Source organism: Perna viridis, chromosome 12, assembly GCF_037379345.1.
Source record: "Perna viridis isolate PV_CMFRI_1.1 ecotype Kerala chromosome 12, ASM3737934v1, whole genome shotgun sequence".
Classification (NCBI taxonomy): Eukaryota; Metazoa; Mollusca; class Bivalvia; order Mytilida; family Mytilidae; genus Perna; species Perna viridis.
Window position 1 is genome coordinate 33,258,303 of NC_142456.1, and position 23,500 is coordinate 33,281,802.

Consider the following 23,500-nt stretch of genomic DNA (forward strand, 5'->3'; position numbering starts at 1 on the left):
TTCATTTTGCAAGTGCTTTACTTTTTTGTATTACGTTTTGTTCCGTCATTTTCGGTTTTAATCTATTTTTTCAATTTTGATGTATGTAGATCGACTTGGTTTTCTGTATTTACGTTCAGGACATGTTTTTGGATGTCAATGTATCTGTATTATCCTATTACAGACGGATCTTATTTGCTGATATTGATAAATATTCTATTTCTATGAATTACATCTTGCAATGATTTAAATATCTAAACGTGTAGTTATAGGTCTGCAAGGACTGTTGTTAGGAAAAATCTAGCGATTTTCAAGAATTTAGAATATACATGTTAATGCAGCTTTCGAATGGTATAACATTCCATTTTACACCATGTACCACCCCCATTCCCCATTTCCCATTGTCCCCATTTCTCTCTCCCAAATCCATATTTAGATTTCCCCGTTCCACGTAGAATAATCTTAATCTCCCAGAGTATCCCCATTGCATTACTCTAATCAAATATTCAAACTGCTTTCAATAACTTTTATATTTTTAAAATGCTTTAACATTCAAACTGCTATTTTAATTACATTTAATACTTTTATCATATCAACAGATAAATAAAACTTTTCCAATCCTCTCAATTCACTATCTCCATCCACCATACACTATCCCATCCCAATTCCCTCCACTTATATACCACCGAATCAAATGTTTTCCCCGTACAAGTACTATACTTCTGTCTTGTCAACGTATCCACAACTTTGTATGTTTCAAATTTACAAATTTCGTAAAATTGTATACAAAATTGAACTGTTCATCAAAGTCTACTGATTTTATATAATTTTTATGTAAATGACACTGCTTTAATGTGTGACAAAACAGGTTATAATTGAGGTCTTTAAAAGCCATATAGCGGGAAACTTCGCTATATTCGCGAGGTTTTAGGACTAGTGGATATTACAGGTCGCCAAAGTAAATTTCAAATATTTCCCAATTATCTCCTATAGACTTTATCTATTGACGTGAAAAAAAGACTTATTAGCAAATCGCGAAATTAAGCACCCGAAAACATAACCCACTATATGATATAATGTGCAGTAAGTAACATACTTTCAAAGTGGTATTTCCTTTTTTTGTACGTGTGGTTCTGTTCTGTCATGTCTTTGTTTAATTGTTTTATTTGTGTTATATTACATTTTGTTTTGTTTTATTTATTTATTTATTTTATTTATTTATTTTTTTGGGTTCTTTTTCATTACCATCGACAACCGCCTACTCCGTTGTTCAGTAGTTGCTAATAACTTCTAACTATCTATAATTATAAATCAAATTGGTGAGTGTTCTATTTTAACCCGAACTTTGAATCCATTTCATCAGAAATGAGACAAACAGAGAGGAATAACTCAGTTCCAGTTGAGTATCATTGATGTTGTTCTTAATTTTTATTCATGGAAATAATCAAAATTGTTGAATGATAATCGTGTCTTAGACACCACTTTCTGCAAAATCTGAAAGTATATCAATTTTTAAAATGTGTGGACGCTGATTATATTTGAAAAAATGAGTCTATGTCATTTGTCTTTGATGGAGTCCAACCAGTTGTTCTTTCATGTCTAATTTTATGTGGGTTTTAGTTGATTATATTTTTGTCGGTTGTTTTGCTTTTTTGGATGTATTGTTTGTTTGATTTTTTTCTTTTTTTATTGTGTTTTTGTTTTGTTTTGTTTTGTTTATTTGTTTTGTATTCGTTTGTTTTTGTTTATTTTTTGTTTTTGTTGGGGTTTTTTTTATGCTTCTTGTGTATTATTTATTTCATCAGTATGAACTACTGACTGCTTCAAAATTTAGATATGAATATGTGTTAAGATACATATTTATACGTTATACTTTAGGGATGTATCAAAAGTTACACACATCATACATTTACATAATTCAGTGCCCTAGCAAAGTACACCCATATAACCAACCAGTTCATGGAGTTTGTATTACTGTTGCTTGTAGGTTGTCTTTGGCAATGTTCCTGGTTTTGACCGACACAAGAAGCGTATGCCATGGCATGTGGTAAAAAGTTTTGTTCATTAGTACCGGTAAACAGATGAGACATCGGTCCTCTGGCATAAACTGGAATGTCTTCGCCACCGTGGGTTTCTGACTCGAGATATACAGGGCTTATTTGCTTAAAATGATAACTCCCTGAAGTAAAACAAAGACTTAAAATTAGAACAAACACCAAGAAAGATAACACCTATCAAACTGGTTTTTTTCGTTTCTCATCTGTGTACGCCAGGCATCTTTATATGCAATGTTTGTCCCCAACATACGGGATAATGATTAACACACAGTATATAGCCATTTCAACACAGAAAATATAATATGAAAATTCGCTTTGAAGACTGTTTTTATTAAATCATTTCATAAATGAATAATACATTTAACAGAAAGTATGTATTGTAAAATCATACAGACCTTAATTAGAATCTTTGGATATGCAGGATCCCCTGATAAAAAGATAGGTGCGTCCTAAGGGTTAGCATCCTCAATTATTTTCTGGAGATTCAATAAGAGTTATACTAAAAGGGAAATCAATTACATTGAACGCATGTCCGTTTCCTTGGTTGAGATGTCTACATCTTTACGATCAGCATATCTATGATGATGATCGTTAAATATTTCAAGTAACAACTTTAATCTTGTGGGAAAATAACATTGTTCCAAGAGCTAAATTGTAATACATAACATCCGTACAGCTTTGACAGGAAATGCATAAGCTATGATGCAAACATTCCATAGACAGGTGCTAATGGAATTGTGCCGAAAAAATATATATCTTAATATAAACATGAAAGATAAAACGTATTATACTTACTTGTATCAATATGAGTAAGGTTTTCGCGGATAGCGTATGGTCCATTGCCGTAAACAAGGGTTGTATATGGTAACCCATCATCAGCAATATCACCATCAACCAGCCCTGTATAATAACATATGATGCATTAATAACAGAGGTTTATGCAATAACTGCATGAATCTAGTAATTGATATTTGTACAAAAGCATGGTAACAAATAGTATATGTTACCCATTTAAACGTCTTACAAACAAAGTAATGCACAGGATATGGTAAATATGTTCATTGGAGGTACCTGCAATGAATATCTCAGGGGGCGGCTTTCATTATATATTTCATATTAATTTTGGTTAATTAGTGATTGAATGATAAAAACATCATAGCAAATACAATAATATGTATAACTGACTAGGTATGGTAACAAGCTATGTTTACTGGTTCTCGTACTGCAGCCCCGTGCAGGTCCGGGTGTCAAAAGAATAGGCCTGCAGCAGCGCTAAGCTTGTCGTATAAGGCGACTAAATAGTGCTCAGAAACCTAGCCGGGGGCTAGGCGCTCTGCCCACAGAGCAACTGGGATGTGTGCCCCAGGTGGTGGAATGGGGTACCCCTGGCGTGTTACATGCTGGGGTTGTCAGGCTATAATACGGAAAACCTGACCGCAAACCATAGTGGTGCACCGTGTTGGGAAAGATGCCACGTTCCTCGCACGTTAAAAAACCCTGCTGTGGTATTCGATAGGAGTAGGAACCTTTGCGCTCCGCCACAGGAGGCTAAATTGCCCTACCTTACCCATCCCCCCTTTTTCCAGTGGCAATCAAAATTTGTCGACCCTATTATCCTTGTGACCCATCCTTTTTTTTTCATTTCATGTTCATTTTGTCATCCATTTCATGTTCATTGTCTGAATATAGCTGAAATATTGCTGCTCGGACGTTAAACCCCAACAAACAAACATCTCGTACTGCATCCTACCTAAAATATCGTTTCCCCGAGATGGATAACCTCCCATCATAAACACGTGTGAATGATCTGCTGTTACTACTATTAGTGTATCACTCTCTGATGTCATCTGATTTGCTGATGTGATTGCCTTGTCAAACATCACAGTTTCTTCTAATGCTCGGCGTCCATAGGTAGCATGATGTGCATGGTCGATCCGTCCACCTACAAATAAATAAAGCTAGAGCTTTTCGTTCTGCATTTGTTATTTTCGTTGTTTGAGTTGATAAGAAACGTTTTTTTTTTTTTTGTAATGTTTTGATATTTCATTTCATCTATTTCATTTCATCTATTTCATTTGTTTATTTTAATTTTAATTTTGTTCTGTTCTTTTAGGTTATATTAATTGTCAATCACATAGCCATGCTGGTCCTGTCAGTCCCATGTTTTTGTTTGTTGAGAGGCTATAGAAAAACATAAAAAAAACAAGTCTATATCCAAACATTATGAACCACGCACTACAGTATATATTTATTAAAGTATACACACTTTTCCAAAAAAAAACGCGCATGTTCATGTGACGTTGATAATCCACATTAATTTTTTACTTTAGTTTGATAAAAGATACACTCCCGACTAATAACATGGGTTTAAATATTGAGTTATATTTCTTAGCATGTTTCATATGTATCTAATACAATAAATCATACCTTCAACAAGAAGGAAATATCCTTTTGGATTTTTACTTAATATCTGTATAGCTTTTTCTGTCATTTCTTGCAGAGAAGGCTCGCCATTTGAAGTGTTATCTCTTTGGAATTCATACTGCATATGGGATGATTCAAACAAACCTGCGTCAGAAAAATATCGATCTAAAATATAACTTAATAGTCAAAGACTGACGAGAAATCAAAAATTGAATTACTCTTTTTATGTGTGTTTATTTATTTCCTGAGTACTACGCGTAACCAGGTGTTTATTTATGTCGGTTTTCTTTATACTTACATTTTCACTGACAATTTAATTTAAACTTACCTAAAACATAATCAGTGCTAATTGGGTCTATATTGTCAAATCCGTGCTTGTTCCATGTGTATTTGTGCGATACTCCTCGGCTTTCTTTGTCTCTGATCCATTCCTTATTTAGATGAGACAATATAAAATCGTTATTCACAAAACAGCAGAAGGAAAAATAACCCATTTTTATCATGATGATCAAAAAGTTATATATCATGAGGATAAGAGTGTTGTTTGAACTTCTCGGAATAATTGATATATCACTTGGAGTACCAAACCTGGTATATGCACCATAATACGCTGTCACGGCCCTACTATGACGCTTCTTAACTACAAAGAAGCAATTTTATTTTGTTTTTGTTTTTGTTTTTATTTTGTTTTGTTTTGTTTTGTTTTTTTTTTGTTTTTTTTTATTTTGTTTTTGTTTGTTTGTTTTTTTTTTATATTTTTGTCAAAAAGTGCTGAATAGTTGAATAGGGACCAAACTCTCTACAAATATTATATAACTTGTTATAAAACGTCATCTGCAACACCTGGTGTTTTTTTTTAATAAAACGATTTCTCGATAGTTCTTTCTAGTAAATACAGACCCTCTTCTCGTGGAAATGCAATTGTTGCGTGATTTCTCTTTTGCCTACCTGTAGCAGACTCATATCTCTCCTCTGATATCTATGTGTTGTATTGAGTTCCGGGTCTGTTTCGTTCTCTGACAAGAAGAATCTTCTTCCCCCTCCCATTATTACCTGTCAACATTCCATATAAATACCAACAACAACAACAACAACAACGAATGCTTTATTGTCAGTTATAACGCCCAAATATGAACTGACCAATTAAAACAAAAACTGTACGTGATAACATGTATGTTACTACTCATTCAGTGTCCAAACAAACATCATAGAAATATTTGAAAAAAACACAGTTTAGCAGACGTGTTAACGTCATCATTTTCACAAAAACTTTTATAGGCATTTGACCCACAAATACGGATTTTTAATAGTTTTTTAGAATGCTTGTATGGGTAGGTTAAGAGCGTCCGGTTCTGTGGTTTCAGCGGAGATGAAAGGGCAGTGTAGAATGGAGAGCTCAAGAATGGGGATGAAGTATGAATTCGACTATCTGAGGATTGTAAATGAATAGAATAACGAATGCGGGTTACACAATATAATTACATCAAAATTAAGTTCAATTATACCGAAACGATTTTGCATAGTTGAAGATTTAAAATTTGAAATATGATATAAAAGAAGGTAATGTAACACAATATGATACATGACATGAGGTTGCTATAGAGAATAGGAATAGGGAGTGGCGAATTCATTATGCGAAATTTGGAAGAAAAGACGGTGGTGTTATAATCCGCAAGTAGGAAATAAATACCATAGCTATAATACCCATTTTCCTAATATACGAACTTACGCGTACCTGTATATTTGGGTTATCCATGATAAGTTGATATGCAATATCTTTGCAGCCTGGTTGACTACTATCTAAAGTTGTGTCACCTTCCCAGCCCCGCCGTGCAGCGTGTGCGTAAGATGCGGCGGGAGTAGCATGTGTTACTCGTGTAGTTGTGACAATCCCCACCGACTTTCCTTCCAACAATGACCAGTCTAGTATTGATGTGACTTTAACTCCAGTTGAACAATTGGCATACTCTACATTGTCATCCAAACCTACAGTGCCAGCCTTGGATTTAACACCGGTCAAAAATGCTGTGCCTGTTCCAGCAGAATCGGGAACCTGCTGGTCTGTATTGTAGGTCTGTAATGAAAGAAAATTTGGAAATGTTAAATGCAACATTTCATGTTAATTTGATATTCAGTTGTCAAGTAAATAGAAAACAAATTTATTTCATGTACTTAAAATTAAATCATGCGCAATTTCACATTTAATTCACGGGAACCTTTCAATCATGTGAAACTCACGTTATATCATTTAAAGGTCAAAACAAAATTCCGTTTACTTTTTTAAAGTGAATAAATGTCTATATGTGAATTTATATTTAGATATATTCATTTTACGTAATTATAAAATGACATTTGTGTTCTAGATTCCTATTTTGAAAATTTAGACACATTGATACATGTGTACATGTGTATCTGTAATATTTCCATTCTGGGTGTATTGAAAAGTTCAACATTAAGTTAAGGTATGTCATTGCCTAATAGAAATAGGGAAAGGTTATATAGTGTACATGCTTGTGCCAAATGGTTACGAAAGCAGAAAGTCGATCCTAGTAAAGAGTGACAATGCAACAAGGGTTTTAATCTGTAAAATTTACGTTTAAACGAGAGAGCATGTACACAAACTTGACATCCCGTTGGGAGTTGTTGTCTTTTTGACAAATTCACCATATCCATTAATTTTCGTTATATAATTTTAGCTAAAGAGTAATCAAGGGAACCAAGGTTATAGCGGTAATCAAATGAATGTAATCCAGGAGGGACAAATACCAGACATGGAAAACAGACATACACAACAAAGAACATAAAGTAACTAAAATCATACATACAAAGCAACAAAAGCAAATGAGCAACTCGGACTTCACCAAAAACTGGGAACATGGACAAAGTACACCGTTAGGGTAAGCGTCCTCTGCTTTTAAAAGTGCATTGGCTAGCACAGTATAAATTGGGTCAAAACATAACCAAATAATGAAAGTAAAACACATATAAATTGAATTTTTCTACATCGGGGGGCTAAATTTAATCAGATATGTAAATCGGTCTAATTGACAATAAGTTAGCGTTAAAAGAGACAGACAAGCCCTACACACCATTCAATTGCCAAATAATTGTAATTTATCGTTGCATTATAACATGAGAAAACACTGTAATGATGATCGTTTATGTGAACAGTAATCTTATCTGTTTGATTGCTAAACAAATACTTGGTTCGAAGTAAAATTGGTTGCTGTTGATTTTTTTAAGTGATTCTGTATGCAATCAAAATATTCAAAGTTGTTTTATCGTGAAGTAGTCTAGAAAGACAAAGAACACATATATTTGTTTCTAATCTATTTGTGTTTGTTTTTTTTTTTTTTTATCTGATATTAGTATAAAGTTATCTGGCGGATCTTGCAATCAATTTCAAAAGTTTATACCTAAAGACCGTGAATCTTTCAATTTGAATTACAGACACATACTGAATTATGACGTTAAAGAGTTTTAAAAACTCAGCCATATTCATATATTCACAATATGGAATACGACTGAGTATATATGAACATTGCTCATTTAACCAATTTATGAACAGCCACTCGAGTGAACATATTTCTGCCTGATCCCTGTTGATATTATTATGACGATTACTTTGAACTAACATACCTTAACTAAACCAGTGAATGGAAACTTTTCAAACATCAGATCTTCTTCCTCTCCAGTACCACCATTAAGTTGCCCTTTATATATTCGACTGGCTGTAACGGTTGGAATACCCATACCATCTCCGAGAAACAAAATTACATTCTTGGCTACATTTGTATTTTGAACGTAAGAAAGTTTCTCGTTCAGTGTTGCCTGGGCTTTGATATTCCATGTGTTACTGTCTAAAACAAAAGTGAGACCATTAACTTTACGTAAAAGTCTTTATTAGAATCAGGCAGCCCGAGTAATATTTTCGTTCCACCAGTTTCTCTCAAATATAACCCAGGGTCACCAGTGACGTCTTCTTCTTTTGATTGGCTGAGTGGATATGATGTTTTCTTATTTATTTTATACGTGCTAATATTCGAATTTAAAAAAGCAACGTTTGAACATTTCTTTCAAATTACTTAGATTACCTTTCGATACAAATGCACAATAAATAAGTTAATTTAGATAATTTCATCTTGTTTTTTTACTTTATTTCATAAGCGGCAATTTACTCATATATTGTGCATATCCGTCGCTGGTGACCTGAGTCTATATTTTGAGCGATCCTAGGGTCGCTTATGATACTGACAAGGGAACCAGATTATATTTCGTGATTGTTATTTGACAAACATTCGGGTGACACTTCCAATGCAGTCATATCATGCTTCTTCCACTGCTATATTCTTTTAGCACTTAACTATGTTTTAATTTACTGCGGCAATTGCTGAATATATATTTTACCGTTACAGCAATACATTTTATTTCGCTAAGAGTCATGCAATGAACAGAAACTGCACTCAAATGCACGAATATAGTTTCACGTGGATAAACATTTCGACTGAATTAAACCATGAAAATGGCCACCATTTAAATAAAGAATACGTTGGGTTGTTGTTAGTTAACCAAGTTACATGTATTAGCATTAAGAAAAAAAAACGGAACAACTACAACTGGTCACGGCGATAACATTTCAACTTGATTGGCTCCGATTAATCCTTACCTTCTATATTTTGGCTGATGGGAAGTCCATACACAAGAGTCACAGCTGCAAGCTGTCAAAATAATAATAAAAATAAGCATTTAAATCCTGTACATTGCAAAATTATTTGAATGAGTTGAAAACTAGAACCTGTTGTTTGACATAAATAGAATATAACAGATATAAAATAAATTATTACAGGCGATTACATGAAATACAAGCCTTGCCATAACTCAGTGTTCTCACTAAAGGATGTCCCAATTTCATGTTCGACACCTTTAAGACTAGTACATGATGTAATTTTACAAAATGATGTTCAATAAAAAATGTCATGTAAAATTTAATAAAATCCTTTGATCGTTTTCTGTTGTATCTGTATATGTTTAATGATGTAAACATAATTACTATGTTTTAATTTTTATTTTTGGCCGTTAAACATTTTCCGTAGAAAGGATATGAGGAGTGTCTTGATATAGACTATTGCACCTTAACAATGCAAATATTGTATTAATTTTTGTTTAAAATAAAGCTGGATTTTTAAAACTAAAAGGAGCCATGGTTAGAATCATATTTAAATATTATATATTATATGCATCATGAAAATGTTGACGAATAAGATTTTTGATTATGGAAGAACCTAAACATATTGTCTTAGCGTCCGTCGTCGTTAAACATATTGTCTTAGCGTCCGTCGTCGTCGTCGTTTACATTTTTTTTAAATCTTAACCTCTTTAATTATTAAACAGAATTCAATGAAAATTGTTATATTTCTTCCTGCACAAAATGATTGGATGGATTTTAAATCCATGAAAAAAAAACATGCCGCCGTAACTAAAAAAAAACCATAGGGGTAACACATCATTTTTTTGCAAATATTTTCAAAACCATTAGGTTAAGCCTAGGGCTAGGACTAAAATATACCAAGAAAATTTTGACACATATTGTGTGTTAAAATTTTCTTGAAACGTTGGTTTTCAGAAATATCTTGGTTTATATACATATTTGTAATTATAATATTACTATCAGCCAATTAATGATAAATGCAATTTATTTTTTTTAAAGATTTTAAGTTTTTATATTTAATGAAATTAAATTATACGTAATAATCTTGACTAAAATTTTGCGAGCTTTTATTTTCGCTATTTTCAAAACTCCGCGAATTTAAGGAAATTTAGAACCGCGTAAACATTGTCCGCTGTATTGTAAACGTCAAACCAATAAAATGTTCCCATCGACGAAACATGCAAAAGGTTTATTTTAAATTCAAAACGTAGAAAGGAAATTCGACAAAAGAGGAAAATGTAGACAAAAAATTGTGAATTCATGTATAAAAAAGCATGTTTAACTTTGCTACTTTTATGTAGGTTCAGATTTGCAACACTTAACATGTGTTAAACAGATCAAAACATGACAGTACACATGGAAGTTCAAATCACAAACAATTTAAAACAGCATGTATAAGCTCTTTTTTTCTTTTCTTCGTTCTGACGAAAATAAAAAAAAATAAAAAGTACATCAACGAATAGTTGTATAGTAACATGTCGAATGATTCATTTTCATTTATCCAATGATTAATTCAAACAATACCAAACAAAACAATCAGACATTTCCATATGCTATTAATTTATTTATATTTTTTAATAATAACTTGATGTTAAATTATTTATATCTCTATTACATGAATATTCTAACAAACTATTGCAGTATGTTTTTGTATTTATACATTCATTTTATTTTAATATTATGTTTTTTTGTTAATATGAGGCAGGTTCAACCTGTATGAGGATGAGGAATATAATGACAGCTTTATGCTTGTTAAGGTTTTACTGTGACTAAAATCCATTTTTCTTCATTATGTATGATGTCAACTATGCGTGAACATTTGCTAGTTAAAGAAACAAAACTAGTAAAGATCCTTGATCGGAATTACAAGTCTTCTGGTCAGACTGAAATCGGGCTCTTGTTACTTCTAAGGTCATAGGTCAAATTCGTATTGATTATTGTTTTACGGACGTCGTCCTCTACTATTAGTGTTATTTCTTTTGTTTATTTGTAGGTCGTTGTTAAGGCCTTCTCTCGAGTTGCCAAAAATGAAATATACAAATTGATCTAATGGGTTATTTAAGTAAACAATATTCAAACGTTTCACTGATTTATTGATCAAGTTATGGTAGTGCTACTAAACAATATCAGTCTAGACATATATCATTAAAATACAAATACATACTTGTACGCGCTTAGGAACTTGGAATGAAATACAATGCTGTATCAAGCATTTTTATCATTTCCGAGCCACGGTCAAGAACATGTTTTAGGTACCTTGTATTTCAAGTACATTGATTTGATAAATGAACATATCAAAAAAAGCATCAAGACCAAAAACAAATAGGGCATGGAAATTTTACTCATTAAGAGCAAAATAGAGTAAATGTTTAGCTATTGCTATTTAAGGAGGTAGACCAAGGGTATGGGACATAACTCATAAAATCAGTGATATGTTTGTGTTATATTTAATTTCAGCAAAGCCTCTCAAGCTTTTGTTTGAAGCAGAATAAAATTAATCCAAGTTAATTAGACGCGTACATAAGTTTGATGTAAAATGCTGCATATAAAAACGTTCCAATGATTTTTAAGAGTTGTGTCCCTTACCCTACGTCTACCTCCTTAAGTAAGAGTAATGAAGGAATCACGATTCTAGCGGAAATCAAAAGGATGTAATCCAGGAACGAAGACCAGACATGGAAAACAGACAAACACAACAAAAATAATAACTAAAATAATACATACAAAGTAACAAAAGTAAATGAGCAACTTGGACTCAATTAAAATCGGGTGCACCGGTAGGATAAGTGACAAGGAAAGTTTTCAAGGAGAAACGTACATGATCTTTATTCTAATTATTTTTTTTTTTACAATTCTGTGGTTCCTAAATAAAATTTGATGGCAGTTGCCTTATACGGCTGGATTTCCCTCGGATTTTTTGTATTATTTTTTAAATAGCCTATGACGATTAGAGTAATATAGTAACATTTTCATTAACATTCATTATGTAATAACCTTCGATTCATAAAGATCTGTGACGAACTTGTTGATGGTCATTTTTTTCGTTATCAACTTGCTTATGATCAACCCGGTGTTGATCATTCTGTGGTGATCAATTTTCCTTTTTGAGAACTATGTCGAAAGTAAAAAAAAAGAGATAGAAGTTTAATAAATAAATGTACGATTTACACGTATCAACGCGTCATATTCACTGTATACAATTTCAAATTACAGTTTGGGCTTTCAAATTCAAAAATGGTAACAGGCAGTGACCGAAAATTATTATGTATAGTATAACAAAATCAACAAGCATGTATGACCTTTTGTCCAGTACCCTTGAAAACTTTTATATTAATAGTACAAATAGTAATCGAATGCGTTTTTTTTTTTTTTTTTTTTTTTTTTTTCGTTTTGTCGAATACAATGTACACATAAAAAATGACATTATATACAAAGGCCTCTTATCTAAAGGATCTAAATAGAAACTAATATTAAAATTGGGAAAAAAATGCTTGCCTAGAGACATATATGCCTTAAGCATTTACATCTAAAGTATATATGGTTTGGCCAAATGACTTCTATTGAAATACAAATACTATTATTTGATTACAAATAGAAATGTATTACCGAATCTTCAAAATTAAATGACAACGTACTTGACTGTGTTTGTTTACCTGTAGAAGCTCTTTTGAAAACAATAATATGAGGTTGGTAAAACGGATATCAATCAAAATGTCATGTAATTGTTATTTGTTACTTATTTTTTGCTAGCTCCTGTGAGAAAAAAACTCAGAACTGTCAATCTAACGAAATGTTTTAGTACAACATTAGTGAAAATTGAAATTTTGACTGCTGATTTTTTTTATTTAACTTGTTCGTTGACAGGGAATGCAAAAGCGGCAAAAGACTTCCCACGTTTGTTTCGGCAATATTGTTTTTAAATCTTTTTTTCCCTAGTTAGTTTCATTAGTCATCAAAATATCGAAATTTAATATAAGCAATAACTGTATAAAATGTTTGAATCGTCAGTCCTATGTACATTCATATTGCACACAATACATGCATACGAAACAAAAATTGATGAATTCAATGCATGATAATGACATGATGCATAAAAGCGTAAAATGAATAACTAAATGATGAAGGATCTTAGTAACTGCCTCTTACATAATCAAATAACGTGTACTCATCTGATACATTTATTTCAACACAAAAGGAACAAAAACACCTAGACAAAAACCACATCTTGAACAAATATGATTTCTCACGTACATATATTGGTAGAGATAGCGCAGCTCTGATTGTAGATCTTATAAACACGGTCAATTTAGTTACCAGCCTCATTATGTATTTTAATTTGTGAGTTATATGGAGTGAATTTCCAGAACCTATCCGAATTCAAATTAAGGGGCCACATTTGTGTAGCACTTCATATTTCTACTTATCGATGACGATTGTCTTATTATATTATCAGTGTAAAGTACTAGAATTAGTTTGTGTTAATAAATGTGTTGTCTTAAATGCAAGACTATTTTTAAAACAATTTAATGATTATGTGTAAACTCTGGGTCACCTACTACTGGCGACATCAAATATTTCTGACCTGACGCAAATGAATTCGACTAGCACATGCTGCAGGTAATAAGGCTATACGTGTATAACCAGATACAAGTACAGGAAAATATGGTATATATCATATACCACTTTCAGGTTTTCCATCCAGTTGCAGTTCAACATATCCTATCTGGGAAAGCATGTCGTGTACAAGCAATGAAAAATATCTTCAAAATATATTGTTATACGAACAGTAACGTCTTATCAAATAGTTAGAATTAAAAAAAAATCAAGACATATATAGACCCACAACATTGCTTGATTGGTGGGTTTTTCTTCACCATGATTCACCTCTGCATAGTCACTGCATGATGATTTGAAGCAAAATATCAAGCCAAAAATATGCAGGCTTTCCACCGATGAATCACATTTTGCTTAAATCTTGGCTGGAGTGCTACTTGATTATAATGAAAAAACCAGGTAATTGACACAATTCACAGTATACTCTTATTTTGCAAAGATGAGATTATAAGTAAACATACATTACAAAAAAGGAAGATAATCATGTCCGAGATAGAATGTATAACTTACACGTATGTAGTTAACAGTCTTATCACATAAACTATGAAAATCAAATGCTATCAGTAATTCTATACATGAACTTAAAATTTTATCAACTTTGAATTATTTCTTTTAGGATTGTCAGAAAATGTCATCAGAAAGAGGACAAAAGAAGCAGACCCAGTGGTTGATGTTGTGCAGTCCCTTCGTGATGATGTCAAGTTGAAGCGAGTTGTTCGACAGAAGAAGCTGGATGAGCTCGATGAGAGTGTGGTGAGAACAACTATCCACAACATGTACAGCAAGGCAGAGCCGGTGACAATGCCTAAGCTTCATGCTGTCCTGGAAGAGAAAGACATTCACATTTCCTTGTCTACTGTTAAGAGAACGTTTAAACGGCTTGGTTTTCGGAAAATTATATTAGTCTATTCCTAATAAAACATGAGAAAGTTTCTTATATTCATACTAAATGAAATTATTTTCAAAATACAAAAAATATAACTACCTGTATCTAAGTCTAAGTACATGTACATGTTGCACACGAGATCAACCGACATGTAAGTAAAAGAAATAAGAATTGTATTTCTCATACATCCTAGGTCAAATTAAATACTTAGAGAAGATGAACTTATATTTCATTTACCTTAACCAAGAAGTACATGAACAGTGTTTTAATTTACAGATCTAACAGACTGCATTTTCAGTATCCCATGTACACCAATCCTTAAAGTACAATTGTAAATTAAACTATACAACTATGGATTTACACTGTAATCTGTTATCTTTTTTAAGCAATACCATGTTTTTATTTCTTTTTTAGGTATTCAAAGAAAGGATCATGCCGTCGATTTGTCAGAGAGAGACAAGATATTGTGTCTTGGCAACATCAATATCCCCAGACGTTACGCAAGTTCAGGCGGGAATGCCGTCATATTGTATACCTGGATGAGACTTGGCTGAACCCCAATCATACAGTGCAAGGAGATTGGCTGGACGAGCCCAGTACGTCTACGTCAGTCTTTGAGCCATTCAGTGGAGGTAATGGACGTGCCCTTCCCTCTGTGATCAATATCCATTACCCCAAAAATGCAATCAAGGCTGAGTTATTAGAGTTGGTGAAGCAGAATAAGCCTCGTCCTAGGTATGTGATTGGTGAGCTTGCATCGGAGCACGGCCATAAGGTTTTACGTCTTCCTCTACGCGATTGTGAGCTCAGTCACATTGAAATGGTCTGGTCTGAGTTGAAAAGCTATGTAGCTAGAAACAATTCTAGTCGCAAAAAGAATGACGTTATAAGGCTTTTCAAGGAGGCCAGGTCTCATTTCAATGCGGGGTACTGGGCCACATTTGACAAACAAGTGGCGGAAAAGGTAGAAGAAACTCTACGGCTAGTTGATGTTATCGGAGATGATGAGTTTATGACATCATTTATTATTGACTTGACGGACGAAGACGAATGTGGAGATGATGACATTTTGGTGGAAGGGGTGGGGGACACTGAATGACAATAACAGGAATACCTCTGATACGGTTGACAACTCTGATGTCGAACCTTGCATAGTTTGTCATGCAGATGAGCCTCCACGTTTGAGGAAGAAAGAAAAGAACATTGTGTGGATGGAATGTGTGATATGAGACAGATGGATGCATGACAACTGTTGTAAGGGTGCCGCCCGGAAGGCAGATATATGTCGACGGTGTTATTCTATTCTGAGACCACCGAAACTAAGTACGAAACCGACTCTAGAGACAGTAGAAATGAAAACATGAACAATTTCTAAATGTCATGACAGAGGTGCACACAAATTTCTTTTATTTCAACCTGAAGCAATTACATGTACATGTACATTGTTAGCCTTCTGTTAATGTAATTTCAGCTTAGAAAAACAACGGTTATTTAGCCATCCTCATCATGTTTAAGATCTCTGATAGTAAATGTCATATTGTTTGGTTTACACCTTTAATATTTATCAAAACTGTAATATTCATTTTACAAAATCATACACTATTTTCTTAACTTAGCATTAATTTTAATATCTAGAAAATTCTGTGCACACACTTGGTGACAGATTCTAGGATACAAAGAAGCAGGTATGTTACCCTAACTATTTCCTTACATGATTCGTGGACTTCTTTTCAACACGTTCTCATCTACTCTTCAGTTACTTCTGACGCACTGAGTCGGTTTCTTTTTGTATCATTGTGGAGTGGACTGCAAAAAGGAAATGCTATATATTCTATTTCAAGTCTAGTTACTTTTTTGTATAGCAATCATGAATGGCTATTTTTACATACTTTCAATAAATTGTGAATACAATTTAATCATGCAGGAGAAATTATTTTTGTAAAATTACTTTCATGATCATGTTTACATTTTAATAGAATATTAAGTAGCACTCCAGCTAAGGATCATGCAAAATGTGATTCATGGTTTTTCATATAACCCGTGCTCTTAGGAGATAAAAATTATATAGAATGCACAGTAGATTTCAAAATTAAGGGAGATTACTCTGTAAATGGTGCTCAAAAACAATAGAATCTACTGAATATTCAATGTGGATTATCTCCTAAGAACAGGCAGATTTGAATGAATAATTACACATTTCATAGTATAGACCCATAAAACAACTTAATTACAAAAAATAAAAATATGTAGCCTTTTTTGGGTGTATCGCATTTTCCAGATTTTGCATGATTCTTACAAAGACAGCTACTTAAATGAATATATTTACAATATATAACAGATTTAGAAAGATGTGTTTTGATTATGTTAAATATATTTCAAATTCTGTGATAAAATTTTTACAGTGATGTCATTTGTAATTCAGTATCATCTGTCATACATAATTAAATTTTTAATACATAAATATCGTTAATTATGAACTAACTATAGCAATAATGAAAAAAAAGTTATGATCTTTTTTTATTATTCCTCAATATTGCATCTACAGATATGTATACTTACATATAAATGATTATTTGACAAGATTTTTTTATAATCAGTTCTACTAATGATCTCATGGGTCTTCATTTGGTAAATCAATTCACATAATTCTGAATAACATGAAAAATATAGTTAATTTACATGTATATAACAAGCAAATAAATATATCACAAACTGCATCAAATATTAAACGAACTGCAGCACACTGTCAACATACAATAGGTTTTAGATGTTTCTTCAGTTCAATGAATAGAATTGTAAATAATAGTGCAGAATGAACAGCAACATGCAAAACAGCCTGTTGGTTACAATTTAGACCTACATATATGTACATGTATGTAAATGACAATGTAAGATCTGTTTAAACTTCAATCAGGTCTTACAGCATTGAAAATAAATACCACTTTCTTTCCCTCATCAGTCTCCGGTAAAATCACCTCAGCAGAAGTTTAGAAGCCAACATTCTTTATTTAAAGTATGGATTTACAAAGAACTCGCGACACTTATGAAATCTAGATGTATGTGTGATTCTTGAAAACATAAAATGAGTTCGGAACTCACTTTACTGATTTTGCATTTCTCAGTTTATAAGTGCTTACATTGTGACATGATTACTTTACAGGCAATGTAAACCTGAAATTACAATCGTGCTTCAATGGATGAGTAAACTGAAGAAAGAAATTAAAATATGACTGCGACAGAAAAGCAGTCATGATCAAATTAACAGAAAAATACACAAAATAAAAATGGACGTCAACGGGTCAACATAATGTCTGACAAAGTAAACAAATACGTACTTTCTTATTCCGTGATTCTAAAGACAATTACTCCAGTCGAATTCCATGAACATTTTCCGTCACTATTAGTAGCTACTGACGTTCAACAGACGCTAAGTGATTAAAACGGCGCGAAAATTTCCGGTCTTGGCTGAAGTCCATTTGATTGGTCTACGTTTTTTCTCGAAGAAAATCGAAAAGAAATTATGCAAATTAGGTGTTGCTAAGCGATGAAGACGGCCATGATAGAAACACGTTTATGATGGGAATCCCCGTAAGGAATTTTAAGAAGCGGAGTTGCAAATTCAGCGGACAGAAGATGATGTCAAACGCAATAAATCAATGGTCGAGGCATAGGCTTTTTATTTTAGTCATTCATTTGCCGAAAAAATGACACATATTTTTTAACACAATATCTTGTCCAATTGTGGGCGGGTGACCCAGAGTATAATAGGAAATAGAAAAAAAGAATATATATTGTTAAACGCCACACTCGTTAAACCTTATTTAAAATAGTAAATTCTAAAAGAGACCAAAAAAAAAATGACTTCAATTAGTGTAGACACACCTATATATTTGCTCTGAAAGTCTACTTTAACTAAAGTAATAAAATCCATGGTAACAGAACGATGACACTTATTCAAAATAAATCAAAAAGTCCATAAATGACCAGCAACCCCTGATTGTGGAAAGGGGCACGTTCGAGTGTTATAAAGGCTTAACAATCTTTTTTTAAGTAAGGTCAAAAATGAACAAAATATAAAATCCACTCAGTAATATATCCAATAGTTATCAATCGACAAAGAAGACAGACACACACAACAAAGTACATAAAATAAACAAAATGATACACACAAAGCAACAAAAGTGACTGAGCAACACGAACTCCACTGAAAACTTGGAAAATGGACCAGGTGCACCGATAGGGTGAGCGTTCTGCTTTACTAGAACCAACCACAGCTCTGCTCATGGTTTACCTCAACAAACAATATAAAGACAAAATGAGATGTGCAATTAAAGAACGATTCCAGTTATTGATAGCTAGTTCAGGGCATATTCAAGAATGACAAAATCATCAAAATCACCGGCATTAGAAATAATCGGTCACTACAATTCCAATGGGCTGGATTAATACTACTAAATAGATTCGATTTGATTAAGAGCAATACAAATAAAAAGACTTAGGTTTTTATGTAAGGTTGCAATAAGGGATTTGATGTCTGTATTTGTGAAAAAAAACATGGTTCCAAGAATGGACAATGATATGTAAATCGTATCCTTTACGAATAAATATATGAAGAATTTTATAACTCCACCGGATTTTTTTTTACAAAATGTGCTCTATAGACTACATTTCCATTAAAAAAACTGGGTAAGCAACACCATTTTTCATTAAGAATCTGCAAGTGCTTTTATTTTTTTTTTTTTTGATAAACTTCTGTTACGGTGAAAAAACTTAATGTTTTTAGAAGTTTTTGAAATATGGGTACGTTTGGTACTAAATATTTTCTTTTAGAAATCTGTTGCGTTCATTATAATCGACACATATTTCAAGTACGAGAAAGCGGAAAAGTTGTGAAATATCAATACTGCAGATGTGTGCTTCGGGCATATCACCATCTAGAAATAGAAAACTAACAGAATGAAGGCTGATATTTTCTCGTGTTATATTTAAAACAAGGAAAGGTGTACGAGTACTGCTTTTGTTAGACTTAGTCAAGTTAAGTTCTTGTGGGTAGATATCTTGAACATAGTTTCGAAGTAATACGGCCAAAATATCACCAAGATATATAAAAGTATTATTTATTTCACGCAACAGATCATGCTTTTAAACATCTCTAAAGAATTGCGATGGGCATAACGCCAATACAAGATTGAAAACGGCTACTTAGGAATTTACATATTTCACATACATGTTTTTATAATCTGAAGGGATCCAAACATTAAGGACATAATATCATCGCCAAAGTGTTCATAGTCATATATCTTCAGGTTACAGTAGCTGACAAAAGCAATATTTTCGGAAGTATTTATACAAATATCAAAAGTAAATATCCGAGACACTTGACAAGAACTTGAATGTACTTGAGCAAACATTATCATATTTCAAATATCAAGTATCAACAGTTGATTGATTTAGTCTCCAAAGTAAATATTACTGACAGTTTTATATAAATAGATAGCTAAATACATGTATGTACAGTGAATTTCATTATATACATTAGTTCAACACGAGTGAACTGCGATGCGTTTTAGGGCAGAACTCGTTTTAAACCAATAACATTTTTTTGTATTCTTTGATGCTTAGTGTTTTTCCTATAAATATCTATACAACCTCTCATTGCTTCCTAATCATAAGTTGAATTACAAAATTCATTCATTAAACTTCTAAGCATCGAATTCAATAAGCCCTTAATGGTCGCTTTCTTTGTTTCTCACAAGACTATAGATCTAAGATAAGAATAGTATATCATCAAAACTGTAGTGCAAGCACACATTCTTCGAGTCAGAAAATTATTTGATAAAGGGTCATTACAAAGTTTCTGAACTTATTGGCAGTAAACAAAAAGAGCATTTCAAAAGGTTAGTCCGTATAACAAATGGCAATATCCGGGCAAAAAACGGAAAGTTGGAAAGCCACAGCCATGAACCTGACTGTGGTACGGGCAGTTCAAAATGAAATATGGGTTAAACCAGGTTTTATAGTGCGATAAACTTCCCTCTTCAGTATGGTTCATTAATACAGTATACTTCAACAAATATAGGTAAAATAAGTAAAACCATTGGTCAAAACAGAAAAAAAACATATAAACAATACATAAATGAGCATAAAAAGAAAGAAATACAATAAATTTGATGTGACTCCTAGCCACGAATTTCAAAAAGGCTTAAACTTTGGGTGAATGCTGCGTAAAATACAAGTAACAAAAATTTCATTTGTAGACTTAATGAAAATCCGTTATTGATAAACTGATTGCCAGAAACAGAAAAAAATTCAATAAAATCTTGGTATCGAAAATATTTTTTTTAGGTAGCGTATGAGACGTTTTATCTTATAACCCTGGTCATAAAGCCTTTCTCTCAGTCAACGGTGGTGACTTACGAATTCAGAATAGTCGCTACTAGCTCTGGCATAACTTAATTGATAAATTGTGTTTGTTTATATCATGATATCATTTGCTTCTCAATACCTACAATGTGGTATGTGTTTTTGTACAATCGTATTTTCCTATGTGCCCTGCCTTGCCTTAAGAGTAATCAAGGGAACCAAGATTCCAGCGGAAATAAAACGAATGTAATCCAGGGACAAAGACCAAACATAGAGAGACATACACCACAAAGTACATGAAATAACCAAAACAATACATACAAAGTGACAAATGTAAGAGCTGATTTATGAAACATAATGTAAAGTTCTTTAGTGAATATATACATTTCCTGTATTTGATTTCTCTTCTCTTTTTTTTCCATCATGTTTTAGTTGATTTTGATTTTATTGTTGTTTCTGGTGATGGTGTTATTGTAGATGTTGGTATTGTAATATCAGACATAATGAAAAGAAAACTAGAGAAAAAATCAGAAACAATTATATAAGATACGAATAATAGTATTCTTTCAGCAACTGAATATACAAGAGCAACATACTCAACGTATGAAATGTTTTTTTACAGTTATAACGCATGCATATGAACGATTCTGAAAAATATTTAGGTAATTGTACACGTCTGAACCCATCACTGCCAAGTGCATCGCATATTAAACTATTATGCATACTAAATGTACCTTTCCTTCTAATATCTGATCATTCCTACCTGAACCCAGAGACATGTATATCCAAGGCGTGTCATATTCCAGTACCTTATACTACATGTACGTGTTCCTCAAATTATAATCTATATCTACAAAAAGAATTGTTAAGTATTGTTTAATCGACGATGATTTTAAATATTTATACATGTAACCCGTCGTAAATTCAAAGTAAATAGTACGTTTGCGCATAAACACTTTGATAATATTGCAAAAAAACACTTTTTTCCCAAATTATGTTAATTAAAATATCATTTAGGGTATTTGGGTTATGTAACTTGCAATAATGAAAAGATCTTAAATGAATTTAAAAGGAAAATCAGATATTTCAGTTCACTCAATGATATGCTATTCATTATGTTCTGACAATATACGGACAAGCCCTATTCAGACTGCATAATAATGATTGGTTGATAACGATCTAGTTAGAAAGAGTAAACAGTTGCAAAATTTGCATTTTTTTTCTTTTTTTAATTTGTGAAATTTATGTTGCACCTTTTGAAGTTACATTTGTTATCCAATATTAAATATTAAACATTTTGTTGTTTTTTTTACATTTGTCATGAGGATAACTATACATTGAGATTTAGGAAAACATTTTTTTTCTAGGAATTGTCCTATTGTGTATAATGTATTGAATTAATGGAGCTAATAATAAAATTAAAGTAAAAATGAAAAATACAGAGAACATGACAAAAACCATTAGTTAGAGGAAACAAACTATAATCGCTATTATCTTAAACCCAGAGTCATGCCAGAAATACAATGACCATACGAAATATCTAGAATTATTCGATTTTCGCCAATAAGGTCAATTTGTTTTTTTCCCTCAAATGGCTGAAATACCTACAACAATGGGTCTTCAACCTTAATTCGCTTTCACTTTGATTAATCCGTTATCAATAGAGTTGTTATAAATGCCTTTAAATGGTGGTCATCCTTTAAACGTCTACTGAATTTCAATATAATTCCATAACTTAATGCAGTCCAAACAAGAAACAAACATTCCTTACTCTACAACATTTCATGTCAATACAAAACATTATTTTCTTTTTCTACGCGAAAAGAGATGAACAAAAGTGTTGAATGTAGAGACAAGTTAAAACTTACCCAGTTAGATATCTCGATGTTCAGTACCGTTGTTAAAACAGTTACATCAGAATCTTTTTTTAAGTACAAATCCATTCAAATGGTGATTCACGGTGTATAAAATCATTCCGAACAAACAATGTTTCCTTCGGTCTAGATATGTTATATTTCAACATATCAAGTCTACCCCGGACTTGACATTTTATGAGCAACTCGGCGGGTGCTTCTAGAAACGCAGAGGACGCTTACCCTTCCGGTGCACATGGTCCATGTCCCCAACTTTTAGCGGAGTCTGAATTGCTCATTTGCTTTTGTTACTTTGTTTGTGTGATTTTATTTACTCCATGTTCTTTGTTGTGTATGTCTGTTTTCCATGTCTGGTCTTTGTCCCTGGATTACATTCTTTTGATAACCGCTATAACCTTGGTTCCCTTGATAATTCTATCAAAAAGTACTTATTGTTTTCAGATCTGCATTTTTAAAATAAAACATATATTCATCTCTCACTAATACTAACCAAATAATCAAGCAAATGCGCCTTATTCGATCTTTATAAAATTATTCATGTTGACATCAATATGTCACCGTAGATTATTCCGTATAAACGGAAAAAAAAATAGTA

At 32.5% G+C, this 23,500-nt stretch overlaps 1 protein-coding gene and 1 long non-coding RNA gene across 3 annotated transcripts; both read right to left on the bottom strand.

Annotated features, from left to right (window-relative positions):
• Positions 1-1,615: 1,615 nt before the first annotated feature.
• On the bottom strand, positions 1,616-21,959 carry LOC148602108 (alkaline phosphatase-like). 2 transcript variants are annotated; one of them, XM_088555492.1, is made up of 11 exons: positions 21,795-21,959; positions 9,127-9,178; positions 8,100-8,320; positions 6,196-6,534; positions 5,409-5,513; positions 4,789-4,891; positions 4,464-4,604; positions 3,787-3,978; positions 2,832-2,936; positions 2,432-2,463; positions 2,002-2,158 (listed from the first exon to the last, which is right to left on the bottom strand). In XM_088555492.1, the coding sequence occupies exons 1-11, from the start codon at positions 21,828-21,830 to the stop codon at positions 2,135-2,137; spliced, it is 1,350 nt and encodes a 449-aa protein (XP_088411618.1). In that variant the 5' UTR covers positions 21,831-21,959; the 3' UTR covers positions 2,002-2,134. The 2 variants fall into 2 exon arrangements, with proteins under 2 accessions (XP_088411617.1, XP_088411618.1); XM_088555491.1 differs by lacking the exon at positions 2,432-2,463 and having other exon boundaries at positions 1,616-2,158.
• LOC148602109 (uncharacterized) lies at positions 11,276-19,725 on the bottom strand. Its single transcript, XR_015917158.1, has 4 exons — positions 18,004-19,725; positions 17,228-17,316; positions 16,380-16,474; positions 11,276-14,604 (listed from the first exon to the last, which is right to left on the bottom strand). It is a non-coding gene; the product is annotated as an uncharacterized LOC148602109 (long non-coding RNA).
• Positions 21,960-23,500: the final 1,541 nt, after the last annotated feature.